This window comes from Hetaerina americana, unplaced genomic scaffold (assembly GCF_022747635.1).
Source record: "Hetaerina americana unplaced genomic scaffold, ioHetAmer1.1.p SCAF_130, whole genome shotgun sequence".
In the NCBI taxonomy this organism is placed as follows: domain Eukaryota; kingdom Metazoa; phylum Arthropoda; class Insecta; order Odonata; family Calopterygidae; genus Hetaerina; species Hetaerina americana.
Window position 1 is genome coordinate 308,251 of NW_027286404.1, and position 17,595 is coordinate 325,845.

The following is a 17,595-nucleotide window of genomic DNA, read 5'->3' on the forward strand; positions in this document are numbered from 1 at the left end:
ATAATCTGTCATTGCTGCAGTTACTATGGTTTTAATTTGGCTAACCTTTTAACAGCAGAGTAGGACATACCATATTTCCTGGCTCAGAAGATGCACCCTGATTTTTCAGGTCATAATTCACGAAAAATACATTTCAGGCAGAAAAGATCAAATTATTTGTATGTTGACACTGTTGCTTACTACTGACTCAAAACAGTGATTGTAATCACCACAACCATTTTCTATGTCTATTGGGAAATGTGGGAAATAATACATAGTACAATAGTAAGTATTTTCCTGGCTAATCGGCTTGTGTTCGGAATCTGAGTCGAAATTGTACCCATTTACCCCTGGCCCATAACATGTAGGCTTATATTGGAATACGATTTGGAGTATAAAAAGGGGTCCTGAAGGTGCTCGTTAAAATAACTCAAAAAGCTTAGACAAACCAAATGCATGTCATATTCCTGTTTTCATGCCCCAGAAATGGTCATCACCAAGCTTCAAATTGCAAAATATCTTGATGAGAGCACTTGGTAATATATGAAATTTAAATTTCAAGCTTGTTGATTTAAAGTAGTGTTAATGTACATCATAGGGAATGTCATATTTTTAAGAGCTCAGTAAGAATTTATTTGAGATCACTGATAGTTAATGACGTATGACGAATATTTTTTAATGAAAGGTGATTTCTCTTAGTGTATCCGTTTGACTTGACTAAAAGAAGGACAGGGATATTGAGTGGACAAATCGAGGGGCAGGATAGTTCACCATTATTGAAGAAAGCATGGGTGTGAATGCTAAGAATGAACTATGGGAAGCACGTATCGAAAACCTCAATGCAGATGGCTGTGAGAGATATAAAGATGATGTCTCCAATGAAAAGTTGAAGTGTGGGCGCAAGTTGCATATGACTTATTTGTGCCCGTGAGGGGTGACCAGAGTATTGAGCAAAAAGTTAGGAAGAGGCATTGTAAACATTGAGCAAGCGAGTGATAGAATATTATAAGTACAAGTGAAAGCTGAGCCAACTTGGGTATTTTTCCTGTCTACATGTCAACAAGCAATCATGGGGAGGAAGAAGTTGACAGGTTATTCAATAAATTAAGAGGAAATAATTGTGGGTGTTTATGGAAAGAGACAGTTGATAGTGATTGGGGATTGGAATGTGACAGCAGGCGAAGGAAAACATGGAATTCAGGTAGAGGGTTATGGTTCAAGGGGGAAAAGGAATGACTGTGGGGAGAATATGAGAATAATTGTGGGTGTTTATGGAAAGAGACAGTTGATAGTGATGGGGGATTGGAATGTGACAGTAGGCAAAGGAAAACATGGAATTCAGGTAGAGGGTTATGGTTCAAGGGGGGAAAAGGAATGACTGTGTGGAGAAAGCGATAGAGTTCTGCCTGAGACAAGTCTTAATCATGACAGACACTTCATATAAACACCACAATAGGCATAGGTATACATGGCAAATTCCCTGAAATTTAGAAAGTTATCAGACTATTCAATGGTTAGGTGCACATTTAGGAACAGTGTCATCAATTCTCTTGGTTTCCCAAGGGTGGATATGGATTGCAATCATAATTTAGCAATAATGAATATGATTGAGGAAATAGAATCTAGAAGCATTATTCAGAATGATTAGAAGGGAGTGTCTGTTGGCTGTAGGTATAATCATGAGTGAGGAGAGGGGGCTAGGCACAGTAGAAGAGTAATGGGGATATATCAAAATAGGGATATCGAAAGCCATTAACAAAACTTTTGGGAAAGAGTAAGAAAACCATGGACTACAGACAATTTAAGGAAATGAAAGAATGGAAACACAAAGAGAAATAAATAGAGGGAAAGAAGCATGGTAGAAGATGCAGTGCGAGGGTATGGAAATTTTACATAGGATGGGTGAAATTGGTCCACTATGCTAGAAGATGAAAGGGCAGTCAGAAAGTAGGAAGGGAAAATCTATGGAAACAGTCACAGGTAACTCAGGAAAATTATTTATTGAACCAAGGAAGATTCAGAGGTTGAAGGAATATAATGGAGGAACTGTTTGGTAAAGATATTAAACCTGTGCCGTAAGACATAGAAAGAGAATATGATGTAGATGAGGTCAGTAGATGGAAGAAACTTGAGTTCCTTCTATCCGCAGAAGAAGCTGATTGCACCACCAAAAACTTCAGAATATGCGTGAGTGTCCCTCTTATGTTTCTATCTATGCTTGTGTTAGCAAATGGCAATGTGTATGTATGTATACCCATTTGCTCTCAAAGTTCGGAGAGGTTTCGATTCACCCTTACTAGGCAAATATTCATGTTATTTCTAATGTTAGTGCTACCTCCTATGCTCCTCAGCTAATGAACAGGTGGGATGTGCGGTGCAAATGATTAATTGGCATTAAAGAGGCTGCCACCCATCCATTCGAGAATTGAGCGCCAAATGTTCTCCTGATGCTATGGGTAACTCCCAGGGCACCAACGATTAGAACTTCTGCAGATATATACTGATGGGGCATTGTGCGCAGTGATGTGCACTAAAATGCATCCTGTTGCTCCTCCAGTTTCTTTAGGGAGAGATGAAAGAGCAGCAAACAATATGACTCCTGGTGGCATAAGTAAACAGTTTAATCCTGGTGATTTATTTTATTTTAGAGCATATACTGACAGCAGGCAATGACTCCCAGGAGAAATCACTGATGTTATGGGGCTGCATTATGTGGAAATTGAGAGGGAAGATGGTAGCATCACAAGATGCCAATGCCAATGAGGTGATATACAGGTTGGATCAGAAGCAAGTTGATCCTATAGGCATGCCACACAGTTGAGAGTAGGCCTGATCTTCACTGGGGTGATAATGAGTATGGATATTACTAGTGCTAGCTGCCAAGCATTAGAATGCCCCACCACCTCCTTCACAATAATTCACATGGGTACATAAGGCAGAATTAAAACCTCGCCTACTGTTTGGAAGGACCATAACATTAATTCTGAGCACACAATGTAGGAGAGTCCCAAAATTTATGGGGATTAGTAGAAATGATAGTGTTTATATTTTGTAAATATCATTGATTGCCCTTTTTTCTGTTTGAGTAGTATGCTTTACAGTCTGACTTAAATGGTTGTCCTTACATTTTGTTGTTATGATGGCTACTGTGTTTAAAAGCACATGAGTAATAATGCAAGTGGTTTAAAGTTAAAATCTTTATGTTAGTTATCTTGGAGTAACTTCATAGAGTGAACTGCACCATAATGTACATTAACTACTAAGCACTTTGCTTTCATTGTCTAATGTATAAACACCCGCACTTCATTTTCCACTCCATTTACTCTAATGTAAAGGAGTTTATATGATAGTAGTTTTTGATCAATGCTATTTATGGCCTTGTGTTCTGAACATCACAAATTAAAAGCGCAATTAAAATAAAAGAATGAGAAGTGACCATTGTGGGCCTAGTATTGGTAATACTAAGTCTAAAATAGTAAGGTTAATAGATCTGATCAGTTTTTCTTTGGAAGTTCTAAGCAATATTGTATTTATCACTAAAGATAATAGCACCATCAAAGTGTTTGGGCATCATAAAGAGAAATTTTCAAGTTCAAGCAAAAATTCTCCCATATTACCTCATGGAGTAATATAAATGCAGCATAGTGTGTATTTAAGACATTCAAGTTTGAAGATATATACTTTTGGTTCAACACAATCATTGTAATTAGCTTAATTTACATTTAATAGGTGTTTACAATAAAAAACCACACCTTGACCTTTGGAAGTCGATTGACTGGAAGAAGCTGTATGATAGCCGTGAACTGCAAAGAAAGAAATTTCATGCAAGAAAAGTGAATGTTCAGACAACATACAGACGCCAGTATTCTAGTGTTGAGGAGGAACTTCCATTAGATGACCCTTATTTTGAATGGACTGAGCATTTATTATAAAATAAATTGAAAATAAATATTTATATGGCATAGTCAAATATAATTTGGTTTCTTAGGGCCACTAAGCCATTCCTCAAGTAACAGTGCCAGAAGAATATGAGGTAATTGATGGGAGGGCATTAAACAGTAGACATGATATACACCACATTATAAAATATCCTCTCACTCTTCTTGATCTGAAACTCGTGCACAACTCCTGAGTTTCAGATCATTCTTACGATTGGAATTGCCTTTCATTGCAATCATGACTTAGCAAAGGGAATACTTACTTTTTGATGGCCTCATGACCTCATACCGTTAACCAGTGGACTATATTTACAAAATAGAAGTTGATCATAAAGACCCCTGATATATTCTCTCAAGATTGGTGGTTTTTTATAATGAATGACACACATATTCTGCTTTTAATTGCAAGTAATTGCTTGCTACAGAACTCATGCTCAATATGTTTTATAAATGCCTTCATATTTTCTAAATCAGGTACTGCCAATTATTGTCACATTAGCTCATAAGGACCCCCATCTAGACTCCTATATTTTGTCAACATGTTTGAAATCAAGATAGGCTAAGAGCAATATTGTAGGAAGTGGTTCTTTCGGGTTTTCTTCCGCTTTCTTCTATATTTACAAAATAGAAGTTGATCATAAAGACCCCTGATATATTCTCTCAAGATTGGTGGTTTTTTATAATGAATGACACACATATTCTGCTTTTAATTGCAAGTAATTGCCTGCTACAGAACTCATGCTCAATATGTTTTATACATGCCTTCATATTTTCTAAATCAGGTACTGCCAATTATTATCACATTAGCTCATAAGGACCCCCATCTAGACTCCTATATTTTGTCAACATGTTTGAAATCAAGATAGGCTAAGAGCAATATTGTAGGAAGTGGTTCTTTCGGGTTTTCTTCCGCGTGTATCCATTTTCCGGACAATATTTCGCCAACGTTCCAGTTGGCTTCCTCAGGTCTACTGAGGAAACCAATGGATAATGAATATTGTCCGGAAAATGGATACACGCGGAAGAAAACCTGAAAGAACCACTTCCTACATCAAAAATCTCCGCGGAAGCCTACATGGAAACCTAAGAGCAATATTGTCTGCTAAATAATGATTAAATCTTAATCAGTGATGATTTAATTAATGGATTGTAAGATAAATCAAGAGAATTTATTGGAATTCAAAATGGTTGCAATCATACCTGCACATTTGGCACAATTAATTAGGCAAGAGAGAATAATGGATCTGTGCCAATTAAGCATATTAGATTATAGATCAAATTGAAATTTTTACATAAAATGAGTATGAATAAGTATCATGGGATGAGATAAAGGAAAATGTTACAATGCATATGATGACCATTCTGAAAAAGGACTTAGTCGATTGTGTTGAAAAGTGGAAGAGACGCTGGGATAAGTGTGTGAAGTTCAAAGGGGAGTCCTTCGCTGGGGGCTAAGGCCTCATCATTCTAAGTAGGCTATATTTCTCAAGATATGGCATGGATATACATATATATATATATATATATACCCAGGCCCCTCCGGTCAGTAGTCCAACAATCTACCCCTAGAGCTACCGCAACCCACACTCACACACATATATATTATTATTATTATTATTAGGTAATCTACCGGTTAAGGTAGGTTTTTAGATGGACACGGTTACTAAATAAATAAATATTTTGTGACTCCTAATAAAACACAAAATCCAGCATCCTACTCTACATCAGGTCCCTCTTCATCTGTGAGTACTTTCCTCCTCCCTTCATCCCGTCCAACATTCCTATCCTGTTTCTTCCCTTTCCCCGTTTGCCTAACATTCTCCCCTCAATTACAGTCTTCAACATCCCATTGTTGGTCAATATGCCCTTCATCCACTTTTCCTGCCTCCATAGGATTTCTCCCGGTAAACCCCTCTCTTCGCCCACCTTACCAAGTACTTCCTGATTTGTTTTCTTCTTCTCTTTCGTCCATTTCACCTTCTCCATTCTTCTCCACACCCACATTTCAAAAGCCTCCAGTCTAGGTCTATCCTCCTGCTTCAATGACCACATTTCCGCGCCGTACATAGCTACACTCCACATCAAAGTTTTTACGAGTCTTTTCTTAACGTCCTTACTCAACATCCCTGTCATCAACTCCCTGCTCCTTGTGAAAGCCTCTTTTCCTAGTGCAATTCTTCTCCTTATGTCCCTACTACTTTGACCGCGTTGGTCCAAAACACTTCCGACTTATATGAACTGTTCCACCTGCTCTAGATTTTGCCCTCCTATTTTAATGTTTAGCTTACCTTTTTCTTTCTAGAAAATCGCATAGCCTTTGTTTTATTAATATTGATTCTAATGCCATACCTGTCGTATGGGTCATGGTAGTCCAGGGGGTTGAAGGTTGGACTCCTGACCAGAGGGGCCCTGGTTTAATTCCTAGGCAATTCTCTGAGCACCTGCAGCTCCACCCAAGCTATGTGATTTTTCGGGTACCAGATCTTCCTGGGAAACCATAACCGGCACAGGGAAAGGAACTGGGCCCCTTACCCTGATGTGTGAATTTCACACACCGTGCAGGGCTTAGTACTGGGTGAACTCTACCATATATATAATTATATATATATATATATATATATATATATATATATATATATATATATATATATATATATATATATATATATATATATTATTTATTTATATATATATATATGTGTGTATATACTTCTGAAATATACCAGTGTGCCATTAAACTCACTAGGAAATGGAATAGTATTCACAAAATTTTTATTGTAAGTCATCATTAATCCTTGATGAAAATCACTGGGGTTCCACAGTTTATCTCTTTGCCTGGTGGTCTGCACATAGTATACTTTGCAGTTTTGAATACTAACTGCACTCAATGTTTTCTTCGAAACATGGAATGAACTCAAACATTGCTGAAACTTTTGTCACCTACTGAATGAGAGTTTTGTACTTTTTCAGGGGAGATTAGTTTATGCCACCTATTCTAGGTTAGGTTTTATTAACTGATATAAGGAATTGTAAAATTCTGCTTTGCAAAAATTGAATACACCTGGCTTAGAATTATTTTATTTATACAAATCTACATGTGTCTTTATAAGTAAATATACTTCATGCAAGTAATAAAAAGGTCACTTACTATGATACCCTTGAAATGCATTGTAATCACTTTAAATATCTAGACAGTTAATGACCTATATACAGATGATTTTGGATAATTTGATGCATTGTTTATACTCTTAATGATTTATTGTGGTACATTATATGGGCACATTTGTGAACAAATTCATCCTTGGTGTATTTTAATTGTTATATCATATTGGAATTTCTTTTTTAAATGCAATTCTAAATATTTCAGTCTCTGTTTAAAATCAAATCCAATAAGGCAACATTCTTCTTTGATTTTCATTCTTCTGATTGAATCACTCCTCTTACTCTTCCCCAACTGCATACACACTGTAAATTAAATACTGTCTTGAAGTGGAATCATTGTTTCGAATGATGGTCAGTGCATTTCAGTCTCCATTTGTTTGTGATTCATTTTGGAATAAGGCAGCCTTCTTCTTGAATTCCTTCTTCCTCTGCTGTTTCTCTTCTTCCTGCTTCAGCCTCTCTTCTTTTTCTTGCCTGATCTCATCCTCAAACTTGCTGGTCTTCCTTTGTTCTTCAATCTGAAATAAAACAATTAATCCTTCATTTATTATATATTCTATTTCAGCACCTTGCAATCCATGAAATTGTTAGCATATTGGAAATGAATGAATCTTTTCAACCATTTTACTTTTAACCATAAAACATATATTCTGAGGAATCAATCAATATTTATTCTCAACATCTCTCATGAGTTAGGTGAGAGCAACACTGCTTACCCCAGTTAATTTCAGTGTAGCATGGCGGGTTATGAAGTAGCTGTCACTTGAGATCCCCCACTTACAAATTTTGATTTATGATTGGCTTAGAAAATGGTATATTTGGTGTACCACAAATATAGATCTATATTGTTTTTCAGATTTTTTGGTATTATCGCATTTAGTTTTATAAAGTTCAAGATATAAACATATTTTTTAAACAGAATCCCCTTCTCTTAGTTCCATTATTCATGAATGATGGGTATGAGGTGATCTTTAAAATTGTCATCAAATTCTTAGACTAGTAAAATTAAGTGGCATCATCAGTGAAAGTAGCCTTGCCTCAAAGGTATGTTTTGGACAGTGTTACCAATAATGTGGACTACCTCTGGTTTGTCCTGCATTATTCATTTGTAAGTTCTTACTTTCTACTTGCTTTCATGTTTTCTATAAAGACTGTTCTCTTCCTTTCTATTCCCCACTTACCCACTATCCTATCTTCTATCTCATATTCTTCAGCTTCCCACTACTCCTCCACCCACTTCTCTGCCTTCCTTGAATTTCACCAAGAAGGTAATTTCCCAAAACTGCCAACATATTTTGAACTTTACCACTTCTTTTCCTCTATTTCCAACTAATTTTCTTCATGTTTCTCCATGCCCACATTCCAAAAGCCGGTCTAATCTTTGCCCCCTTGCCTCAAAGGTCAAGTTTTGGATTCATTTTATTCACGTGCCCTACTCTCATCACTAAAATCTCTTCTAATTTTTTCTTCATGTTATAACTTAGCATACTTGTCATTCACTCCCTCATTTCAAATATTTCTTTACCAATGCAATTCTTCTCCAAAAAATTGCATTGGTCCCGGAGACATTAAAATGTTAAAGACCTTTTCTAGATACATAGGCAAATTTTTGTACATGAAAACTAACAATCTATTGTGTATATATGCCGTATTCCTCACAATTTCATTATTCTGAGGGTGGCACGGAAGAGAAAATAGCGGTGTTGATGAAGTATTGGCTATAGAGGAAGAGAAACAAAGGCATCATCATTTGTGCAATTGACACCCTATGATAGAAGATATTTGGGAGTACAAGCACAGGATTTTTGATCTTCTACTAGAGGTGAGAATATTTGGAGGAGCTGTAGAATTAATCTGTTTACTTCACAACTTGATGTCCCAAAATATTAGATGAATATTTGAATGAACTAATCATTGATGCAGTTGCGACTAATATGAAATTTTCACATTCTTACTGATTAAGTAGTTGCTTTCTGGTAGCTCACAGATTTTCAGGAAAATGTACTAAATTAAAAACGTTCCTGTCATTTCTCCAGCACATCTGCAGCCTCATTTATTAAGTGGTACTATGCACTTTACAGAATGGTAAAACCTTTCACTCTTAGAAGCTTAGCAAATAGAAAGTTTAATGAGTGATTTTCAAATGTGTCCATATATAAGTTCTCACTCGCAAAACAATGTTTATAAAATGCTAATGACATAAATGTTGTTTTAAAAATGCTGTTTGATGATTTTCAGTCATGAATTACAATAAAATACACTGGACATGATATCCATAAGCTTCATGGGTGCTGAAGTCCATGAGCTTTCACATTGGTTACTAGCAAGCATGCAGCCCTAAGCCAGCAGTTAAAGTGAATGGCTTTATGAAATTGTTACCGGTAAAAAGACCCCATGAATGAGTATAAAAGAATTCCATGATGTGAGGTAATTTCTCATGAGTTAAACCTTCTGAACACTAAACACAAGCATTTAAGTAAGTTATGAGGCTATTTTGGGTGCACCACACCTTCCCCTAAGACAGTGACATCTGCATACTAATAAGCTAAACATGAAAAGAACTATAAAACTGCATATGTGTCATGAAAGCCCTCTTAAATCATTTCTATCAGTTGAATTTTGTATCAAAAGTTACAGCAATTATATCAAAATGATCAGAAAAAATCATGAAATAATCTGAAAATTTTTAAAATGCCCTCTATGGTATTCAAAATTTATTTTATATTAATGTTATCTTCATGGACGGTGATGGTTATTATGACATAAGTAATTATGTCATCAATAAGTCATAAGTAATTATGTCATCAGCACAAGTAATTGGAAAATTTTGTACAACTCACCTTGGCCTCAAAAAATGTGGCAGCGGCACTCACACCGACGGCATCAACATCGACCTCGGTTAATGCTGCAAGCCTCCCGAGTCCACTCTCTTCTTGCAGTTCTCCGGCCTTTGCTTTACGGTAAACCAGCAAAAACTGTAAAGTATGAGGAATTAACATCACTTTAATGTCTATGATAGAGAGGATTGGATTAAGTCATATCTGTGGGCTGCATTTTATTTCTAATGACTGATGAGATTTTAATGAGATCTTATACAGCAATAATATTTCAATTTTTGTCAATAATTATTTTCAATGGGATTGAAGAAAGTTCTGTCTGGGATGAGCTAAGATAATTTTACCACTCTCTTTGACTGTTTTTATTGAAAATTTTCCTATGCTCCCCACTGGTGACTTACCTCTCTGAAACTTATCTTCCCATCTTCATCCTCATCAACAGCTTTTATCATAGCCTTCAGAGCAAGGTGAGTCTGTGGTGCACCTAGTTTTTCCATCATCTTCTTCACTTCCTCAAGGTCCAAGAAACCATCACGACCAACATCATACCTAAGGAACAAAATATTCACTGAATTAGAGGTGCATGTGAAAGCTTCCGGTCATCTTTAATGTATGGGGGCGTTTCAATAAAAATAAATCACTTTTTAATTGTTTGCATTATTTATACTGAAAAATTTTAATTGTTATCTTGTAAGTTTAATGCGTAATGCAATAGTGCAGCAGATTTCTTAGATTTTCCCCCAGTAGTGCATCAGCAGCAGCCATTGCAAGTTGAAGCATGCTTAGTTCGCCTACTGCATAAATGGAAGCAAAATATGATGGGCAATTTAAATGCTGCTTTCCCATGAATGAATTGTCAGCAGAGGTCTATGCAATCCTACAGGAGGTTTAAGGAGAGCCTAGTCTTCTCCATCTCACAACTGGAAGATGGTTGAAAATGCTTCAGAGGCGAAGACATTTTCAAAGGAATGGGATATGGAGCTCCAATCACTGCTCTAATGGAAGTAAATACTCCAGCACTGCTGCTGGCATGGTGAGTGGAGATCATTGAATACTGTTCAGAGTATTATCTTAGATATTGGCAATTTCATTCACGCATTGGTAACAGAAAAATTGCACAGGAGACACATTCATGCGCAATGGGTTCTGAGACTGTGCATACCCAAACAACCTGACATTTATGTGCAGGTTTGTTCACAATTGAAGTTGATGTCACAGGAAGGTGAAGAGAGTCTATAAAAGACTTGGTTAAATGCACTACAGACAAAAGACAAAAGAGCAAAGAGTGACCACCTTTTCCTAATCCTTTATCAACCACCCCCACCTCAGTCAAATTGCCATTCTTCAAAATACCCAGCCAGATATTTAGACTGGTTATCTTGAAAATAATTTTGGTGTTTTTAGTTTTTATTTTTACGTGAACAACAGAGACAGTGATATCAGGTCAATGAATGCACACATTAAATGTTTTGGAACCATGATGGCTGACTGGGAATGGCCCATCGTAAGGGGAGCAGCGGTACTCTTCAATGGTTCATGTGCTTCTCTTCATCAATTGATACCAGCGTGACGTTTATGTATGCACTAAATAAACAGAAGATCTTTAAAAACTTCATCAGGAAACCTTTGAAAGGCCTGAGCCGTACCTCGGAGGCCAAATCTCATGAATTATAGTCTTCTGAGTAGCGAACAGAGGATTTAGTAGAAAGCTAATCTATTTCCGAGAACACAAGTTTTCCCACCAAAACCGTGGATGAAGTCGTCAAATGTGAGGCACGGGGTGGTAATCGGGCACTGCTCTGGCGTCCGAAGCACGATAGCCACTGCACAGGTGCCACTTTGCATCCTCCTTGGACACCAAGTGAAGGGCGAATGATCGGTAACTGTCGAACCTCTCTGCGAGGTTTTCATCTTCACCATCAGCTCGAATTCCCGTTTAGCGATGGCGATTGTATCGGGAGCAAGACGGCGTGGTTTGGATGACGCTAGTTGAGTCCACCCTCCGTGGAGCGTTTCACTTGTCGGGGAGTTCCTGATTGGTTGGTTACCTTCAGAAATACCGACAGGTGTCGGTGCTATGATGAGGAACCACTATTTACCCGTAATTGGTCGTGCGGGTGATGGATTACAGTCGCTACGATGGAAAGCGTCGTAGCACTATCCGCTAGCGCGCCATGTCCACCAAAAGACCGTAATGGTGGAGAAAGTCTGCACCGATTATTGCCCAAGGTCCGCGACCACAATTTCCCACAAAAACTCCCGTTGGAGACCCAAGGCAGGGGATAATGTGACGCACCCGTGATTCTCGATGGGAGAGTTATTGTCTGCAAAAACCTAGAAATCCGTCTTCGCTCGCCGCTCCTGAAGGCGCGATTCGAGGAAAAACAACACCCACCCGGCTGCCCACGGGGAACTTAGTGTGAGAGGCGACGTCGAGGATGTCGGAGCGCAGTCATCTGCCGCCATCAAGCACTGCCTGCCTCGTACCCCGTACGGTGCGAGCATGGCCGCGTGCTCTTATTCACTTAGTCACCCAAGACAGCGGTGGCACCGGCAGACGCCATTGTTTTGCCGGGATGGATGAGGAGGCTGGGGGCGATTGCGACCACAACTGCGGGAACGAGGGCGCTCCAAGGAAAGCGCGGTGGCTTGCTTGGAAAGAGTCTCGACTCTATCCATCAGCAAACATCCCTGGCTACGGGGTGGAGGACACTGCCGCGGCCAGTGACGATGGAGTTACTCCCGCAACCGCTTCCGCTAGGGTGGCGAGATTCGTCTCCGCCCCGTCATTGATTTTGGAGAAAGGAAACCTACTTTGGTCTATCGATTTCCAAATAAAGAACTTAGTTCTATTGTCACCCACACACAGAAAGTGTTGGTTTGGAATAGTGAAGTCGTGGGTTCTTTTGTAAAGATAATTTCAATCCTCTCGAAAAAATTTTCTGCATCGTTTGTACATTTACTTTCGATTGCGCACAGCTTCTCAGAAGACTATAACTAATGCAGTGTCTCCTCACTTTAAAATTCAAGTGCTAAGAATTATTATCATTTAACAGATCGCATTCGAGGTAGAAAATATTGGTTCCATTTTTCCTGTAAACAGCTTAGTGAGTTTATTAAGGATGTGACTTCACACGATCAGGTGAGGCGCGTTATCTGGCCACCCGTTTCGGAGATAGAAGCGTGCTGTGATGCGCGGGGGTATTGAAAAATCAAAAAAATGCATATGTTTGCAAATTATTCGCATTTTTGGAAGCAGCACTAAACTAACAATACAAATAAACCCATAGCTCACGTTCATTTAGAAAAGCCAATGAAAATCCACCACATACGTCAAAGAGTAAATTATGCAGATGTGGGTGGTGGTGGTAAGCAATGAATATTTTAATTCTTCCTTCACAAATCGGGATTGAAATCGTTTTCTTGAACGAGTCCCACTTCCCGAGAAACCCTCAAGGATACATACGAATGTATTTCGAATCACTGGCCATTTTTCTTGGCGCTTCTATTCTCTTCGGTTCCCCAAGAAAATGTCCAATTTTAAGATTTGCCGATTTCTCCGAGAGAGTCGAGCAGTAAAAAAGAGTTTCCGCGGGTTAAAACCCAATATTACGACAACTAAAATCTTGGATGGAGCCGATCTGCAGTGCATGCACAAAATCAATACTGTGCTAGTATGCGCACAGGAAGAGGTCATGATTTCTTTTCTTGTGCATTTAATAGAGAATGGCTGTGACCCGCGAGAATAGGGGCGCACGAATCGATCGAAGAAGGCCTTACTCGTGGCTGACCTTTAGTTCCTCGAGTGGGCCCGCCGCCTCTTCACAACCCCCCCCCCCCCGCGGTTTGAAGTGTAATGCATTTAGATTCTTGGAAAAAAAAGAGCAATAACGTTGAATGTGAACGCTGACTCGTTTTCATTTGCGTCCCAATATAGAAAATGGAGCGATAAAACTCGTCTTTATCAGAAGAGAGTAGGTCACACGCTTCTATTGTCCCTGAAAAGCAACTCGAGGGACGGCTTTTAAGCATGAGAATGAAGTGCCTCGGCCCTCCGACACCTCACTTGCCCCCCGACGCCTCTCTCATTAGAGCTCCCCTTTCTCCATCGCGTATTGGACGTGGGCCCTGAAGTTGGAGATTAGGGCCGCGAACGGAGGCAATAGCCAAGACGGATAGACCTCGTTCTGAACTGGACATTTCGCTTAAGCGAGCGCCGAACTACATGGGTTCCGACCTTCAAACTTCTCCTTAGCTGGATAGTTCCTTCACTCAGGATGAGAGATCGTCCCGTCCGACCCACGTGCCTATGAGTAAATAAACGCAACACGTATTATCTGTGAAGATACTTACAGACCATGCGAGGAGCTGACTCATAAAAGAGTAAAAGGGTCACCGCAGTCCCCTCCCGCTGCGTGTATTTTTCGAGTTAAAATGTACAAGTATGTGGAGCTCATTACTTGTACTCTACAATTTTTACAATTAATTGTGGATTTCAGAATTTTTACTCTGGTGATCGCGTTTATTTTAACTTTCAAAATCCTCGTACAGTATTTCCACTGTTGACATGATCAACCTGCATAACATAACAGCGGAGGCGCACGATTTACCTTACATCTACGTTATATCCAAAACACTATTAGAAGAATTAGGATGGGAGCCACTAGTTTACCGTAGCTTGAAATACAGGTTGAATTTACTGCGTAACTTTGAGGCAGGTTACTTATCTGAGGCTGTTAAAGGCAGATAACGGACCGCGATTTACTACGGTGGGCACGGTATGATCACGGGCGTAAAATAAAGGATATGTAAATATAAATATATAAATATATAAATATATAAATATATAAATATATAAATATATAAATATATAAATATATAAATATATAAATATATAAATATATAAATATATAAATATATAAATATATAAATATATAAATATATAAATATATAAATATATAAATATATAAATATATAAATATATAAATATATAAATATATAAATATATAAATATATAAATATATAAATATATAAATATATAAATATATAAATATATAAATATATAAATATATAAATATATAAATATATAAATATATAAATATATAAATATATAAATATATAAATATATAAATATATATAAATATATATAAATATATATAAATATATATAAATATATATAAATATATATAAATATATATAAATATATATATATATATATATATATATATATATATATATATATATATATATATATATATATATATATATATATATATATATATATATAGCAGAATGGATATGTATTTAAAATGTCGTTTTTCCCTCGAACCATTAGATCAAAATAGAGGTGGCAGCAAACGCGTAGGAGTCCATATCCAGCATGTTCTTCCCAGCGTGACATATTTAATAGACCCATCTTTTAAACAGTTCTACAGCATGATTTAAATACACCCATCCATTTATTGAATATTGCTGCATGTACCTTCCTTCGTGTGATTGATATTTTCCGGGTGCACGATCAAACTAATATGTGTGTAAAGGTGACATGATTGGGATTGTGCAGGCCTGGTTAGTGACCTATCCCCGTCACACACCCTTGCGGGGTATTTTGTAGATGTAGATCCAGATATCTAACCATGCGCTACAAGAGTTCGGAAAAGAATGTCAGGACGCCAGCTGTAATTTGCATGATGGTGGAAAAGATTGAAAATGTTCTCGAAGGGTAGGTAAAGGCAAAAGATGAACAAATTAATTATATGACAAGTAACAGTAGTGGATTCACCTGAAATTGAGTGACTTAACATTGTTTGTCTTGTGCACGGGAAGGAGTATTGAAATCCATCCAAACGGCTTTATTTATCTTATAAATCGATGGAGTCTGTTGGAGTAATGACTGATTTAGCTGTCAACGGGCGAAGGCTAGCGTGAACCCGGCCGTCCCAATCCGATCCGCTAGTAATCATCGATTATATTAACTAGATACCTTTAATTATTTGTTTTTTTCTTTTTGTTTATATGGTGTAATGCTTAAAAAATTAAGGCTGACGCAATGTTTAAAGAGCGATGCATTTTTTTCAATGCTGTTCACCAACGATGATTTAATTACAGTTTCACTCCATCAAAGTGGCGTCGTAAAAGGGCTTTCTCCTGCTATAACAGCCAAACGTCACATTAAAAACATTTTAAATGTAATTTAGTATTGCGTATAGTATATTTAAAATTGCGTCCGCCAGGTAAGCGTAACAGGACCGCTTCTATTCTTAATACACATTAAAAATATAGGGTCACGCGTCAGTAGTAATCTCAGATTCTTTGCGGACGACACGGTAATAAACAGGGAGATGGACCCATCAGATTGCAAGCTACTCTCTAGAGACTTGGACTCAATATAGGATAGGTGCAAGGAATGGGGATTACTGCTTAATGTAGGAAAAGGCGCAGTTTTGAAATTTTGGAACAAAGGAAGTGGCGAACAGGATAATTTATGAAATAGAGGGTTCAGTGCTAACAACGGCCAATCAAGTTGAGTATTTGGGGATAATTCTAACATCACGCCTTTCATGGGGAGCACATATCAGGACAATCTGCGGATTCGCTTTAAAGAAACTCGGCTTCATTAAACGGGTGGTTGGGGAAAAGTAACGAGAAAGTAAAAGAGAGGTGTTATTTTGCTCTCGTTAGACGTCATTTGGAATGTGTCGCTAGTGTTTGGGATCTGGGGGAAAATTTAGCCAAAAGAATCAAATAAGGTCCAGAAAAAATCCGCCAAATTCGGGAAAAATTGTTACAATAAGAAGACGAGTGCAAGAGGCCTTTCAGGGGGATTAGGCTGGGAGCCACTTGAGATGCGAAAAGTACAGGGGAGACTTTAGAAAGATTCAGAACAAACGAGTTTAACGATGACTTTAGAGGAATTATCATGGCCCCACACTATTTGCGCAGATCAGACCACAAAGGTGAGATAGGGGAGATAGATTCCAGTACAGATAGACACAAATACTCGTCCTTTCCCCGGACAATCAGGGATCATAATAGTAAGAAACCAAAGTCACTTTAAAAATATGAAATTCTTTTAATTTACAAGGACAAGATTAAACGTTGGGCAGACATATGGTATATTGGAAGGAACATGTGTGTGTTAGTTAATAGCATATGTATCTACATGTGTTTGAGTTGTTAAGGATTTTGCATTAATATGCACGATATTGTGTTTGTAGATTGGCATGAATTTGTGGTTTTGTGTGCGGTTTTATTCTTAATTACGGGTGGTGACCCCCCGCCACACAACCTTGGGGCGCCTTGCGGGATACTATGTAGATGTAATATAAACTTCACTAATGAGGCCATAAGTATTGTTTATGGCACAAGAAAAATTAGATTAATTGAAAGTATTACTTTTGTCCCACTGAATTCGCATTTGAGCATGCTGTGGTGTACCTGTTCTATTGTGAAAACAAATTGAATCCGTAGCCTCGAACCGATCGACCCGGGAACTCCTTGATAGCTCCCCAAAGAGCGAAGTGCTGGGTTTGAAGACAGGCTCGGCCGGGGGGTGGGGCTATAGGTCTAGACCAGAATAAGCCCTCGGCAATACCCTCTCCTCTTTAACGGGCGATACTTTTAGCTGCATTACATAGTGAACTGTATGAGGAGCACGACTGATGCAAACAAGTAGGATA

At 38.0% G+C, this 17,595-nt stretch overlaps 1 protein-coding gene across 1 annotated transcript in view; it reads right to left on the reverse strand.

Moving 5' to 3' along the window:
• Nucleotides 1–6,985: 6,985 nt before the first annotated feature.
• Nucleotides 6,986–17,595, reverse strand: part of Swip-1 (EF-hand domain-containing protein D2 homolog Swip-1) — a 73,426-nt gene continuing 62,816 nt past the window's right edge. The window contains exons 2-4 of the mRNA XM_071583359.1: nt 10,318–10,465; nt 9,920–10,054; nt 6,986–7,597 (exon numbers count right to left, since the gene is read on the reverse strand). Coding sequence (XP_071439460.1) covers nt 7,442–7,597; nt 9,920–10,054; nt 10,318–10,465 — 439 coding nt within the window. The 3' untranslated portion in view covers nt 6,986–7,441. The remainder of the gene's footprint in view (nt 7,598–9,919; nt 10,055–10,317; nt 10,466–17,595) is intronic.